The sequence below is a fragment of the Marmota monax genome, unplaced genomic scaffold, assembly GCF_021218885.2.
Source record: "Marmota monax isolate L192 unplaced genomic scaffold, Marmota_monax_Labrador192_F-V1.1 WCK01_AAM20220418_F8-fsc00084, whole genome shotgun sequence".
Classification (NCBI taxonomy): domain Eukaryota; kingdom Metazoa; phylum Chordata; class Mammalia; order Rodentia; family Sciuridae; genus Marmota; species Marmota monax.
The window spans coordinates 7732980-7748759 of NW_026694575.1; the positions used below are offsets into that span (position 1 = coordinate 7732980).

General features: G+C 50.0%; 1 protein-coding gene across 2 annotated transcripts; it reads right to left on the reverse strand.

Annotated features, from left to right (window-relative positions):
* Window positions 1–1851: 1851 nt before the first annotated feature.
* On the reverse strand, window positions 1852–11721 carry Bod1 (biorientation of chromosomes in cell division 1). Of its 2 annotated transcripts, XM_058571838.1 has the most exons (5): window positions 11312–11721; window positions 7806–7930; window positions 7066–7161; window positions 3405–3601; window positions 1852–2603 (listed from the first exon to the last, which is right to left on the reverse strand). In XM_058571838.1, the coding sequence occupies exons 1-4, from the start codon at window positions 11534–11536 to the stop codon at window positions 3406–3408; spliced, it is 642 nt and encodes a 213-aa protein (XP_058427821.1). In that variant the 5' UTR covers window positions 11537–11721; the 3' UTR covers window positions 1852–2603; window position 3405. The 2 variants fall into 2 exon arrangements, with proteins under 2 accessions (XP_058427821.1, XP_046277334.1); XM_046421378.2 differs by lacking the exon at window positions 7066–7161 and having other exon boundaries at window positions 11312–11713.
* Between the last annotated feature and the right edge of the window lie 4059 nt (window positions 11722–15780).

Here is a 15780-nt window from a genome sequence, read left to right on the forward strand (position 1 = left end):
AGTGTAGATGCTGACAAGAACTCAGCTCCCCACGCAGCTGACTCCGCCCTCCCTGATGAGCTCCCACCCCACCTGAGGAAGAGGTGGCCTGGGCCCGGATGCTACACTCTGTTATCTTTTAAGCTTTCTCTGTGCTGCCCGGGGCTCCGCAGAAGCCAGTGGGTTTCCACCCACAGGGAGAGAAGCCTAACTGGCTTGAGTCGGTGATGACCGCTCATTTCTTGTTTAGGGATTGGGACAGCAAGGACATTTAAGGGGCAAAATATTTTTGGCAGCCTAGCCTGCCTCGAGGAGGCATCATTCTATTTATCTCTGACCACATGATGGCTCAGGTTCTGCACGACTAACCCAACACCCGAAGCATGAGGGCCCACAGACCTGGCTGGCGACCAGTTGCAGGAGGCAGAGGCTGGCTTTCTTGTCCCTTCCCTTTCTGGGGCTGTCTTGACCAGCCTTGACACTGCCGACTTGAGTATGTATGTCCAGGAAAAATGGGCACCTTTTCTGCTTTTGATTTGGCTCAGCTAAGAGCCCAGGACGCCTGACTTCAGTCTTCCGTCCCAACAGATGTGGCAGGTTGTCTATGGTTACTTCCTTAATCTGATAACATTCTGCCACATTTTTTTTCCAAAGGGAATAAACAGCCTAGGCGACTCCTGGTGCATATGACACAGTGATTAAACAACAACAAATAGGTAGCTGGCAATATCCTTCAACGTTCTGTGAAAACGAGGGCACTTCTCACCCCCTGGCCTAGCCTTCCTTGGTAAAGGAAAACGCAGAGCAAGAGACCTAAGACACACCAAGAATGCCCGAGACATACAAAATGCCAGCTGAGCAGCAGAGGCGGGCCAACAGAAGCTTCTCTGTGCTCCCTGGCTTGCTGAGCTCAGCGTGGGACAGGCAGGATGCCGGAGGCCCATCTCAGAGCTGCTGTGCAGACATCTCCCTCATGGGGAAGCCTCATGGACCCACAAACTGGCTATTCCACGTTTACCGATCAGGACAACAGAGGGGACCGAGGACCCCTTCTCTGGGCATCAGGGCTGTTGATTCAACTTTGACTGTTGAATCCTGTGACTGAAAAGGCCAGTGACCTGCTTGCGTGGGAAACGGAATGGCACACACTGGGAGCGGGAAACAGACTGTACTTCAAAAGTTACCACCTGCCCTGCCATGGGGGTGCTTGCTTAAAAAGGGGGGAAGTTGCCGTGAGATACCTGGCTGCACTCCTGGCAGGACAGTCCTGAGTTAGGGGCACTTATGGTAAAGGTGAAAGTGGAATATTCATTTTAACATAGAACCAACTGAATTGGCTAAAACTTATCAGTGAGGGCTGGGGTGCGGCTCCGTGGCCGAGCGTGCCCTTGGCATGCTCAGGGGCTGGTCTGATCGCAGTGTGTGCCTGCACAAGGTTAGCAACATCTAGCAACAGACTCAACCAAGAACCAAGGACTCTTTGAAGAAATCTTTGATTCCAGCTAAGATTTGCTACAGTGTGTCCCAAACCCTGAAGCATCAGTGTCACCTGGGAGGCTGCGAGAAGCACAGACTTGGGTTCCTGTCCAGAATTTCTGAAACATAACAAGCATGTTCCCAAGATACCCAAGTGACACTTCTGCACACCTGAGCCCAAGAATCCCTGCCATAATGTACTGCCCTCAGCTAATGACCAGGGTCAGCAATGGTCCAGGGAGGACACTACCTGCCCTGACCTACTGGACGTCCCAACCTCACTGCCAGAGCTGCTCCAAGGTACAGCCACTGAGCCTCTGCTGCCTTAAAGCCTCAGTCACGCACAGAGGCGGCCCTCCACAGACTGGCGTCCATCACTCAGTTGAGGCTACAGACCAGAGTATCAAATGATTTTATTACAAAACTTAACGCCATTTACTGATAATTTACTTTTCTAAAAAACAAACGCATCCAAGGCTCACCAGCCTTGGAGGACAGGAAGCAGCCCTGCACAGGAAACCTGCAAACATTTTTCTTATGCCTGATGTCTCGGCCTTCTTGTTCACTCTAAGTTTCCACCTTCTGTTACCTCTGACACGGGGAGGAAACTGGCTAGAAGAGTCACAGACAAGAAGGTCACAACCAACTTTAAGGCTATCTGATGCTAAGGGCTTGTACACATAGTCTGGAACTTTGAGAAAGGTATTGGACGAGCGCTGTCAGATGCCTAAGCCCCACTAAGCTTTACAGTCCCTATTCTCTGAATTACCTCTGGGACTGGTTAGGGTCTTCCGTGGTAGCCTCTAGTCATCCCAGAGCACAAACCCTAAAGTCCATGTGCAGTCTCCTTGTTCAAGTATAAAGCTGTCTGGGAACCATCCCAGCGGCTGTAGTGTTCATACTCTGTAGTGTGTACTGGGTGCCACACCCCTGGACAAACAGGCCAGTGGCAGCCCAAGGAAGGGGCACCCACAGACAGAGTTCCCACTGCCAAGCTTGCTCCTGTCCTATCTGGACACTGCCCCACAGTCAGGGTAGAAATCTTGAGTTCAGAAGCCCCCAGCCGGATGAAGTCATGCTCTCTCGGAACAGGGATCCATTTCTTCACCATTAATTAAATGGAGTTTTCAAAAGGTGCCAGGAATATTCTAGAAGGAAAAGATAATATCAAAATTCTACCCTTTGATAAGAGAATATATTCACTTAATTTTGTGTTTCTAAAGGAATTTACAATTGAACTTGAAAGACTTAAAATGAATGCTTTACACTTGGTGAAGTACAGAGACAGTGCCACCCGGGGGATGTCCTGCTGGCCGGCCCTTCACTCAGGCATCATTTGGTCACCGTGATCTAATGGCCCCAGTCAGTGTGCCCACTTACCTGACCTATTAATAACAACAGACACCTTCAAGAATCTTGGCAAGAGAACACCAATGGCAGAATGAGAAGATATACCCTAAAAGTCCACTGTTCATATTTACTAATGTCTCTCCAAACCTGCAAAAACATCCATTTGTGCATCTCCAGCGGATTTTTGAAATGAAGTGTAATTCCAGACTTAATATGAGAGGGACAGGACTTAATACACGTAACTATGGTGGAGGTACTGTGGACTCGGGGAACTAGTGTCCAGGAGGCTGGTCTAAGCAACCTCAGCAGACCCTTGCCCGACTCTCCCTGCGCACACCAACCATCCCAGCCCATTTCTAAAGAAGTGTCCATTTGTAGCTTAAACGCTTAGCTCTGGTAGCACAGAAAATCACATACCTGTCGACACAGGAAGGTGCTACCAACCAGTCTGCATTGAAAGATGACCCCTTGCAGGAGGTGAGGCCCACCCGCAAGAGCCCTCTTCTGAGTACACCTGGAGTCTGATCCCATCACAGCCTGTCCCTTTTCTATACCTACAAGCTGGGGGTGCCTGCTCCTGGGCTTCATGGCATACGGACCTTAGGAAGTGTCCTGGGACGGGGCAGGCAGGTCCTGGCTCTCTGGGTCAGGAGGAGGTGCTGGCACAGCTTCTTTTTTCTGGGCCGCCAGGAATTCATGAATCGCTCGTTCAATCTGTGGCCTGAAGATGTGGTTGAGTTTTGGATCCACCACCTGAGAAATAATCCTGTCTACTCCTGCTTCCAGCATTCCTGACCTTATGGAGACAAAACAGAGCACTCTGTTATTTAGTTCCTTTGAGTCACCTTTAGGCCCAGCAAGCCCCAAGTGTCACCTGAGAGCCTAGTAAAGGTCGACCTGAGTCTTTCCGGAGATTTCTCTCACAGGGCGAGCCATCCACCCTATGCCAATTTTGGGGCACAGACATCCACTTTTGAGGGGCAATTCACTACCAGCAGCTCCCTAACATTCCTGGTTCACAGTTTCACCCACAACTACTTCACCCTGCACAGAGGAACCAAGCAGAACCAACCAGACTGCCCAAAGAGCAAGTGACAACAGGGAGGAGAGAACTGGACTTATGCAGGTTGAAATCCTGAATCGTAGCCAGGCACGATGGCACACAATTTTAACCCACCTAGGTGGCTGAGGTGGGAGGACCCAAGTTCAAGGTCAGCCTGGGCAATCTAGTCAGACCCTGTCTCAAAGAGCTGGGATGGGGCTCAGAGGTGGAGCACTTACGTGGCATACGTGAGGCCATGGGTTCAATCCTCAGAATCACAAAACAGAAGAAAGAAAGAAAGAAACCTTAACTGAACTGTCAGAGCCAGCTGGCCTCGGAGTTGACTGCACTTCCTCCAAACTTGCTCTCTTAACAGCCAAAGCAGAGGCAGCCCCTGCAGCAATGCTGCACGCGACCTCAAAGCTAAGCCACACTAACCAGTTGGGACCACAGTGTCTATGACACCAGCAACTGCCCACAGCCTTCTGCCAGGCTGCTAGGTCCAGGCAGCAACAAGCAATGGGAGGCAAGCGGCCTTCCGCTCCTGTGGGCCCCCCTTCAGGAGTACTTCGACACTTAGGCAGAGCCCACCACACTGTCCTCAGAGGCCGAGGCTGGAGCAGGGAAGTGAGGAAGACTGCGGTGACGGAAGCAAGCTGCTTCTGAGGAGTGCAAGCAGTCCCCAAGGCCCTCAACCTAGGCCCCTTCCCAGAGGATGAAGCACTCACCCCTGTAAAGGCAGGTGGCAGGGCTTACTCATCTCCTTTAGATGGGTCTTGGGCATTTGAGCTTTCCCTTGGGTGGACACAATTCCACAGTTATTGGGCAAACAGATGGCCGGACACAGAGCGAGACAAATCAAGGTGTGACAAGAGCCGGAAGCCAGGCCCCAAGCGAGGAGGACTGCTCATGAAGGGCTTCCCAGACTCCACGGTGACAATGCTTACTGACAGAAGCCTGTTAAGGTCTGTAAACAACTCAAGATGGCGCCTGGCTTATGACAGCCTATTATGGACCAAATGTCTGTGCCCCAAAATTGGCATGTTGAGACCTCAGCCCCAATGTCACAGTATTCAGAGTTGGGGCCTTTGGACGGTGATCAGATCATGAAGGGGAGCCCTCATGAATGGGATCCGTGCTCTCAGGAAAGGGACCCCAGAAGGCCAGCCAGCCCTCTCTGCGCCATGAGAGGACATACTGATATGCTGGCAGCCTGAAGCCAGAGGACATTCCTCAGCAGAACCCAGCCATGCTGGCATCTCTCAGACTTTCAGTCTCCAGAACCGTGAGAAATAAATTTTGGTTGTTTATAAGTCACAGAGTGTGCTACCTTGTTAAAGGATCCCCAACTGAGCAAGACACCTGATCATGAAAAACACAGTTCCAAGAGAGGGTAGCTTATTTTCCTGGAGATTTTAAAAGTGTTTGGAGGAAATGTGAGACCTTGTTAGACAAAAATAGAAGATGGAATGAAAACATATCCTGCAATTAAAAGCTCTGTTACCCTCCCCTGCTCCTGAGGAGCCAGACTTCCTGTGAAGCCCTGGGGCTGCATAGAGAAGGCCTATAGTGCCCAGGCCTGAGCTTCGAGGCCGAGCAGCCCAGGCAACAGGGCCTATAAGTTCTATCTGGTAACGGCACGCCAGAGACAAAAATCAAGTCTTCCTTTCAAATATTAACTAGAGTTTGCTTCAAACTCAAAATATCAGCAAGAATCATGAGAAATGTTCCAGTGTTAAAGTCAAATTCTTGCTTTCATATTAAATACATTTGAAATCAAATGAGAAAAAAAAAAAAAAAAGAAATGAATGAAAACTTACTCAGATGATAAAATTATGTAGAAAAACAAGGAAATGATGACCAGAGAAGTCAGGATGGGTGAAGTCCTGCAAGGGGACAGGGATGATCAGGCCGGTGGACCTGCTCACCTGGTGTATGAAGTTTTCCGGGAACTCCCTATTAAGCTTCTGCAAAACCAGGTGCCTACCACAGACTAACTCGGGGACGGCCCCAGGGCTCAACATGGAAATTAACAGCGACTGACAGCCTTCTGACAGCCTTCGTGGGTCTGGCAGCCTTCCCACAGCCCTGAATCATTCTGTGCTTGTCTGGCTCTCTCCTCACGCTGGCCAACCCCAGAGGAGGTCGGGTAAACAAGGGTAGCTGCTGTCACATCGACTCTAAAACCAGCGTTCACAGTGGCAACACATCTGAGTGCCAGTGACAGATATGTAATAATCGCTGCTAGACAAGGGGCAGCCTCTGTCTCCGTCCTGCTGGAAGGCCTCGAAGGCCTCGGGCCACAGTCTGCTCCCTGAGAAAGGCAAGGTACTGACTGAGCGGAGGCTCTGGAATGAGGGCGAGGCTGTGCTGTTTCCCCAACACCAGGAGCTCCCGCCAACCTTAGCCTTGTTAAAAAGATTCATATTTTAGTAGCCATAAGCTGTACTGAAAATGCCAGCTTGTTATTAAAAATCTTTTCTACTTTTAAGTATCTAAATTTTGAAACCACTGTAGATTCGTAGGAAGTTGTAAAGAGATGTACAGGGAGGCCCCCACAGGCACCCTGAAGTTTGCGCCTCGTCAACCGACAGCACGACTGCAAAACCAGGACAATGGCACTGGTGCAACCAGAGTTTAGACCCGAGTTACACCTGCACTCATTTGTGTGAGTGCCGCTCACTTCCGCACACCTCCAGGCACCATTGTCACCTGTTTTGTGTTATTCTAAGAGAACAGCAGATGTTGTCGATGCATAACAAAGAGGTTTACTTGGCTAATGACTCTGAGGAGTGGAAAGTCCAAATAGTAATGGTCCTGCTCAAGGATGAAGTGGGCATGTGTAGAGACAGATTCCCTGGTGAGAAGGAAGCTGGATCACTTTATAACAACTGATTTCCAGGGAACCGATCCAGTCCCATGAGGCATATGAGGCAGCACTGACACATTCATGAGAGCAGAGCCCCACGACCTCGCCACTTTCTACTAGCACCCCCTTTTAGATTCTACCACCTCAACCCCACGTTGGGGACCAGGTTTCCAGGTACAGCTTCCAGGAACCTTTGGGAACAAGCCACAGCAGTACAACTTTATCCCACGAACTGATACATTAAGCACCACTATAAAGTGCTGAACTGTGCCATCACGAGGGCCCCTGTGCATGCCACCCCTCCCCTGGCACTCCAACACCTGGCACCCCCAATGTGCTCTTCTCTTGCCTCTGTAACTGCTGGCTCGTGGATGCTCCAGGAAAAACTGTGCCAGGCATCCCTTCAATACCGGCTTTTCCTTGCTCATCACAACTCTCTGTATTTCTATTTTAAAAGAGACAGGTTCCACAGGCTTTTAGATACAGAAGAGTTTAGTGGATCCAGAAGTCCTGAAAATAAGCACTGGTGTTAAAGGATGAGTCATTTGGAAAAAGCTGATCGGAGGTCACCTGACTCACCCCCAGCACTGACATTGACGAGCTGCCTGGCTGAGCTCTGAAGAGCCCTAGTGGAGGCCTGATTCACTACTGGGAGGCAACACTTTCCAAGACTGTCTTCCTGGGGCGGCTACCACCCTTGCGCAGTAGCCTGGGTAGACTCCCAGAACTCACAGACGCCACTTGCCTTTGTGAGCACAAAGATCAAGCTCCTCTCGCCCATGACCCAAACACTGGTATCTTGGTGTAAAAATCACATTCAGACTACACACCTTACACTTCAAAAGTGGGGAAGGCCTCACAATCTGGAAGACTGCAAAACCAGGACAATGGCACTGGTGCAACCTACCCAGGCTGGGTGGGCCCTGGAACACCAGCTGGGCTCTGCCACTTCACCATGGCTTTCCCGAAGGCACAGATGGCTGCACTTGCATAGTGCCACTGCTCGTCTCTGCAGGGCCCCAGGCTGCCTGCCCAGGCCTCGCCCCTGTGACTCCTGCCACAGCAAGGGCCCCAACCCTGCTTACTTACTGAACCACACTCTGCCTCAGCCCATTTCGTAACTGGTTCTTGTTCATCGTAGGATTCCACTCCTGCTTGTCCAGATGTGTCGACACAAAATTATCCACTTTTTGCCTCAGGTTTTGGTAAGCTGGCTAAACCATGAGAAAGAGACAGTGTTAGATGTTACATGCGAGCTCTGGAACTCAGCCATTTACAACACTGCTTTTTCATAAAAATGTGTATTTTCAAGTCTAAATACCCTCCATTTGACTATGGCGATGGCCACGTCACAGGACAGTTGAAAATTAATGGCTGTCACGAGTGTTCACCTCATGGTGGGTGGGGCACAATGCCAGGTGCTGTGCTTACATGATCCCATTTACTTTTTCAAAAAAATGCAGCAGAGGGCCCATGAGCAGACTGCTGCCTCACCTGAGATGAGGCTTTTAGGCTTAGCAACAGTACACCTGTCAATGGCTAGAATGTGTCGAAGTCAAGGCTGGAACCAGGCGCTTCCAAATCCAGGGTGCTGGGGGTCCAGGCAAGGCCCCTCCACCAACAGCTGTCGGATTCAAGCATTGCCCCTCCCCTCAACCCGTCATTTCATCTGTACAACTGTTCCTGCCCCACCACCAAGAGCGTGTTCCAGCACCAAACTGGAAAGTCCCCTGCATAAAAGCAAAAGGCCACGGCCACCTCAGCTGACCAAAGTCGAAGCCTGTGGAAGCCTGTGGGGAGGCCACGTGTGGGCCATCAAAGAGCTGGAGGCACACCTACTGGTCACATGTTCCAGACACAGCTATGGTCAGGAGAACAAAACTACCCAACTGCACACTGAGCACAAGGAATGTGCATTCTGAGCCTGAGAGCTTGTGGGGCTGTCAGCTGCTGTCTCCAGAGCAGGCTGGTGGCGTGGACGGCTGCCGGACCCCACTCCTCACACCCTCACCGGCAGGCAGGGAATACTTCCTCGCCCCAGCGATGCTCACCTTGGCAATATGGAGCTCTGGCCAGGGGAGTGTTGGCACGAGGCCTTAACTATGATTTTGCTGTCTGACCTGGCTCTGCTCTGATGGCCCATTGGAAGGCACATAGCCTGCCCTAGAGCCAGGGGCCTCAAGAGCGCACACATGCAGCAGCCCAACCCCAACCTATAGCCTGGACCCAAGCCCAGACAACCCACAGCCATGCCACCCAGCTGACGTCTAACTGGATCAGGCGAACTCTGCTTGACCCTCAGCCCTAACAGCTGAGAACAAACACTTGGTAGAATCCAGACACTGTTTGTTATGCAGCGTGACTGGCAATTTTGCTAACAGCCAAGGAAATGAGACTGCCCAAGGAACCACTGGGCTTCAACTCCATGAGTGGACTCTTCCAAAGGCCAAGAGGGCAGGGGACTGTGGGGAGGAGCAAGCAGCTCCTTTTTCCAGGAGCCATCTTCTCTTCACAAGGGGAGCAGGGGCCAAGTGTCCTGGCCACACTAAGACAACGCAGGCACCCTCTGCCATCCTCAGAACCGCAGTCCTCTCCCCCCAGAGAAGCAGCTGTGTGTCATCAAGGGATCCTAATAACCAAAGGGATGATCTTACTCTGCAGGGAGAGTCAGACAGACAAAATAGGGAGAAAGACATGGTGCCAGGGAAGAACCTCCTCCTGGCAGTTCATTTAATCCTCCTTGGATCCCTTGAGACAACAGATAGCCCCTGCTGGGGGGAGTCACAATTAGATTTGTCAACTTGTAACCATGAATCCCTGTGTTATACCCTCTACCACTCAAAATAACTTGCCTGATTTGAGATAAAAGCTGTTCACTGAAAAGACAGTACAAGGACCAAGGACCATCGTCCTTAACCTTAACAAACCCTGATAATACAGACTGATCCCTTCAGTTCAAGAATTCAAAACACCTGCCAACATTCTACGTACTACCTCTCTCTCTAGAGAGAGGATACCACCTGTCTGCCCGTCTATTTAATCATATTTTGGAAGCTCTAAAAAGCATACTATAGACATCATTTGTTCACTTTCCTCTAAATATGCCAGCAGTCTGGTGGCCTAAGAATCTGCCTTCCTAACAAGTTCCCAGGTGAAGTTGCTGTTGCTAATCCAAGAATCACACTTTGCAAATCATGGGACTAAAGCACCAAATCTCAGATCAAATCCGCCCGAAAAAAACGTTATGATTAAGAGTGAAAACAACCTGGTAACTCCCACAACTGCAGCTAAGGAGATAAAAGTGGAGAAGGCTCCAATGGCCTTCCCAACACCCTTCTCAATTCTTTGTTGTTTATTTAAAATCCCAGGTTTTGTTGTTGTTGTTTTGGTACTAGACAGTGAACCCAGGGGCATTTTACCACTGAGCTACATCCCCAGACTTTATTTTTTGAGACAGGGTCTTATCAAGTTACTTAGGACTTCACTGTATTTGCTGAAGCTGGCCTTGAACTTACAATCCTCCTGCCTCAGCCTCCTGATTGCCTGGGATTACAAATGTGTACACCACCTCAACATGTGTCCTTTTTTTTTTTTTTTTTTGTAGATGGACAGAATGCCTTTATTTTATTTGTGTATTTTTTTAAAGTGGTGCTGAGGATTGAACCCAGTGCCTCACATATGCTAGGCAAGCCCTCTACCACTGAGGCCCTACATGCGTGCGTGTACTTTTAAGACATGAACAGAGAACTTGTGATAGGATGTTGAGAACACACAGTCTTGGGAAAGGCGGAAAGCTCTATAAATGTTTTTCTAATAAAGAAAATTATATACTTTGTTTCAAAGACAGCACTTGCACTTGGGTTCTTTATCCTGCAAGAGTGTAACAGTACACACCTTTGCCATACATAAACTAGCTGGTTCATGTGTGTTTTTTTCTATGCTGGCAGAAAGGTAGGTGCTGGGGTAGTAACCAATTCTCGTTTCACATAACTCAGCACATTACAAGCATAAATGCTCAGTGTCTAGACTAGATCTTCCCTTACCTGTGGGGCCCGATTTTAACCTCACAATCTTGCTATGAGGTAGGCAAGAGATCTCTAAGACAAACTCAAAAAATCACTACTCTGAGCAGCCCAGTCGGTAACAGCCTTCTAGCCGTACCTGCTTAATCTTGCTAGAATAATTTTGAAGAGAAAATAATCATCCCAGCAACCATTACCTGTCTGACACTTCAACACACGTTACTTCCTTAAACCCAAACAACTTGGCACCTAATTAAGTGTCACTTCCTTTTACTGGGCTTTTGGTGATTGGCAGATGACCTTACCAGCTAAAAGAGGCACCAAACCCCTTTTGACCGGTGACGGTCTACAAAGCTCGGGTGCTGCTGCTACAATGTATCTAATCTAACAGCTCCCAAGTCCGCACGACGCTGAGCGGAGGAACAGCAGGTACCGGCACGCGGGTGGCCGTGCGCTGCGGCCGCGGCGTTCGACCTCCACCCCGGCGGCCGGCGAGCCGAGCGCGGCTAAGGGCGCAGGGGCAGCCCCGCAAGGCCCGGCGTGGGCTCAGGCGGGTCGCACGCGCGCTCCCACCTTGGTGTCCACGTCCGCCAGGCAGTCCCGGCGGAAGCTGTCAAACAGGCCGCGGCTCTTGAGCTGCTCCACGATGAGCGCGATAAGCTGCGGGTCTCCCGGCGGCAGCGAGGCGGGGTTGCTGGGGCCGCCGCTCCCGCCCGCCCCGGCCGCCGCCGCCGCCCCTGCCGAGGCCGGGCCCGCGCCGCCGCCGCCCCCCACGCCCGCGCCGCCGCCGTCCGCCATGCCCGCGCCCTGCGCCCGAGTGCGGCTCCTGCTCTGGGTCTGGGGGCCTGCGTTGTGCACGGGAGGCGGAGAACCCCACGGAGGCAGCGGCGGTGGCGATGGAGGTGGGGACGGCGGCGGAGATGGCGGCGGTGGCGGTGGTGGCGGAGGCGGCGGCAGGTCGGGAGGCGGCGGCGGGGGCAGAAACCACCGGCTTGGCCCCCGGCGCGCTGCTGATGGCGTCACCGGTGACCATTGCATTGTGGGACAGCTGGTTTTCCCGCAGCCTTCTCCGGCTTTTTTTATAGGCAGAGGCCTGGCCGGTGGAAACTACAACTCCCGGCAGGCTTCGGCCCCGCTCGCGCTCACGGGGCAGCACGGGAGTTGTAGGCTCCGCCTGCCCGCTGCGCCACACCTGCTGGTCATAAGAATCCTCTCCTGGGCTTATGATTGTGATTCAGTATTTCTGGATAGGTGCCTAGGAATCTGTGCTTTTGACCTTAACTCCAGCGTCATCCTTGAACAATATAATGTGGGAAATAGTGGATTAGTGACATGTTACGATTCAAAAAATTGTGTCCCCTTCTGATTTTAATAGTAATGCATACCCATTTTATAAAATCGAAGAATAACAGAAAAATGTGAAAAGTAGAATAAAAGTCCCCTTAAGTCTCTCTTAATTCTTCAAAATATTAAATACTTTAAATATTGCTGGTAAGACACTAATATTGAGTATCTGGAATGTGCAGGCATGAAGCTGTATACTTTTAGTGAGAAACTGATGTGACTCTATTTTTGAGAAACCAGCTTCTACCTCAAGGCCTGTCCAGAGGGAGAGGGCATGACCTCTTGTCCTTGGAAAAACCCACAGAACTGCTCCTAGGCACATACCCACCCTGCTCAGTTGTTTAACTGGAGGGATCTGGGGTGCCACGTGTCCCTGACTCAATCAATCAGCATGAGACAGGGAAAATATCGAAATGCCAGGTGACCCTCCCAGTAGTTTCAGTGATTGATAATGAAGCCAGATTTAAAATTAGGTAGTCAGTGCAGTTAGGTAAATCGGGTCTAATATCAAGTGAAATCTAAAATGGAGGCCATGTTGAGAATAAATTTCCGGAAAAGCTGAGGAATGTTAATGAAGCCCAGGAAACCGCCCCAACAGATTTGAAAGCCACCACCCATCCCAAAGAAATGTTAATGAAACCCAGGAAACAGCCCCCAACAGATTTGGAGATAGCCCATCCCAAAGAAATGTTAATGAACAGCAAACTTGACTCGGAAGTGCCCAGATTACTTCTTTGGCCCACCTGTGTCCCAACCCTTCCCACCTACATTCCATCACCAAAAACTATAAAAAGGGGAACACATTTGCCCTTCAAGGGATTCCACCTCTTGGGTCCCCTTCTTCCTCCGGGAGAAGTCTTTTCTACTGTCCTTTAATAAACTTCTAATTTTCCACTCTGACCTTGCCTCCGAGTGCTTCTCTGGTGTTATTCTTCAACATTGGGGAAGCAAGGACTCGTCACCGGTCAACAGCGGTAACACTGGGAAGATGCAGAACAGACAGAGTTCCAGGGTGCTCCCCATACCAACATTTACCACTCAATCATTCAAATTACCCTCACAACGAATACCCTGGTGTTAGATTATTCTTCTCCTTTAACACCAGCTCAAACATCCTCAATGGTTAAATTAATGACAAACATTATCTCTTAATAGTCCACCATACTTGGGATTACCTAACAGCACTGATTACTCTCCTGTAGCCCAGGAGAAGCCCCGTTTGGGCGCCTTGACTCTGGGTTCATGCTCCGAGCCCCTGATCCGTCTGACCAGCCTCATCTGCATTTTGGCACTCCACATTTATTCTCTATCATCAGGAAAACTTTTCTTACTCCCAGACCCAATCTGATCTTGTTCCTGATATAGACTTTTACACTCTCATTATTGTAGTAATTATTGTAATTAAAAGTGAATAATTTTTAGGAGAGTTGGCCTGTTTCCTCTTTGGAGTGTATGCTTTAGAACAGGAACCACAACTTGTTCCCGGCTGTGTCTCCAGCCCTCAGCATAATCCCTAGCCCCAAGGGAACACACAAATTCCTGTTTCCTGTCACCGTGGAGCAGTGTCAGAGTGTGTGGATGGGGTCACTTATAGTCCATCTTCAGAAAGAAAGGAGTGTTACATACAGCAGGAGATGATGGATTAATCTGTCGCAACTTAATGGGTAAGTGATTCTGGTGACGGGCAGCATATAGTTCACATAGTGGCAATCTCACTGCCTGGGGCCCTTGAGTCTGCTGGAACTCTGAACCAGGAGAAGATATGACACCCATGACCTTGCCTGTAGAACTGAAATAAATGGGGGTGGGGTGGGAATGAGGAGGAAGGTGATTAAGACTAAGGGAGGAGGCTCGGTTATGTTCAAATTGTGCTCTCCAGTCAGGAGGCATGTAACACACAGCAGTGGTCAGCAGGGGGAGCCATTGCTTTGTTAATAGCCCAGAACGTGGCCTGGTACAGAATGTCCTTCTAACTTTAGCCTAGGGAGTCATCTCATCTTCTGACACCCGTAAGGTACCAAGATGTTGATTCTTAAAGTTAAAACTTGCCTGTAACAAGCTGCGGGAGCCCAGCAAATTACACATTTTAGGTGTTGGAGTGTTTTCTGTAAAATAATTTGTGAAAAGGTTGGGACCTTCATAAACCCAGACCTGGCAGAAACCAGACAGGAAAGGAGCTCTGAGGTTTGCCGAGCAGAGCAACTCACAGGATTTTCGCCTCAGCGGTGCTGATTTGTTGGGCTCTGTCTCTGTGTGGTGCTGTGTGTCTGGATAAGTTGCATCACCCCTCAGAACCCCGGAGTCCCGGGATGGTGGTGAGAGGAGGTGAGTCTGGGCAACCCTGCTGGTATGATTCCTGGATCTTTGCATGTTGCTGTTGTGAATCACATTGGATGAGGAATAATGGATTAGCCTCCATCTCCCCCGCCAGCCTCGAAGCTCACTGAGGGAGGGATGGCGCACTGTGCGCATCTCTAAGGTGAGGCCTTTTAAGACTTTGACATTGCCTAGGACCTAATGTCAGAATACAGTCAATGTTCAGAGGGGTCAGTGATCTGTTTGTGATATGTGGTTAAACCGGACGAGGAGGCTGAGGCTGGGAGCAAGCCCAAAGGTGAGAAGTCAGTCTGTGAGTTGCCTTGGTAACCTTCCCACCTTCTCCTGTACAATCCTGGTCCTTATCAAGTGCATCCCAGAGCCCTAAGTCTGATCCCAAGTCTAGATACCTAAGTCTAGATACCACACCCACCTGGTGCAGACTAGTTATTGGACTTTTTTGTTCATGGTGTGGCTCTTTTTGTTTTTGCCTCCATGTATTTATCCAAGGATCATGCCAATCACTGGGCCAGTTCTTAGACTGGACAGCTGTTCATCTCTTGACCCACAGCATCCCGGAGAGCTTGAGATGCCTGTCTGTAGCGAATTGGCCCCTCTGCACCTTCTCATCTTGGCTTCTCTCTTGTGTTTGTTCCTTTCTGACGTTTTCCTTCATCTCTAATGACAGGTTGGGTCCACGTACATAGTAAGGAGAGAGCCTTATCAAGCGGAAGTCCTTCGCACCCATCAGCACTGCCATCACCTCTGCCACCAAATCTCTGTGTCAGATAAGACTTCAGGCTGCGGCGTTTTAAACACATTGTCATTTCAGATTATTACTAAAGGATGTCTAGGGGAAGAGGCAACCTGATGTAACCCAGAGCAAGGAGGGAGAAGTTGGGAATCTGTTTGAATGGGGTCTAGTGCTCGGCTTATCAGCTGGGTAAGGAGCAGCCCACAGTGTTCTGGGCCTTGGCTTACTTATCTCTAACGTGGGGCTAATAATGCCTCTTTGCAGGATTGTCAAGAAAATTGGAGATAATATATATGCAAAACCTGGCACACTGTAGCCCTTCAGTAACTAATAACTAAAAAGATGTCCTTGATACACCCTCCTAACGTATTCAGTTGTAGTCTGTTATTGGACAGGAGTCTTTTAACATGAATCTAGAGTTAAGACTAATAATATTACTTGGATATGTTTAATCTCCTGCTGGTGCAAGGAGCCGTCACACAGTCCCTAGTGGGTGGACCTGTGGTGGCATGTGCATATCAAGCTCGGCTTGCTGGGAAGCTGTGGCCTGTCCCCTGTCTTGCCTTCACACTGCCCCACATCTCCCGAGGCCCCAGTTACTTCTAGTTGCCTACCCAGCATCCAGCAC

Excerpts from the sequence above, each read along its gene's own strand:
- Bod1 (XM_058571838.1), bottom strand. The coding sequence starts at position 11,536 with ATGGCGGACGGCGGCGGCGCGGGCGTGGGGGGCGGCGGCGGCGCGGGC. Across the intron at positions 7,931-11,311 it reads TGGCGGACGTGGACACCAAG|CCAGCTTACCAAAACCTGAG; the intron begins GTGGGAGCGCGC and ends CTCATGGTTTAG. Across the intron at positions 7,162-7,805 it reads CTGAGGCAGAGTGTGGTTCA|AAATACAGAGAGTTGTGATG; the intron begins GTAAGTAAGCAG and ends CTTTTAAAATAG.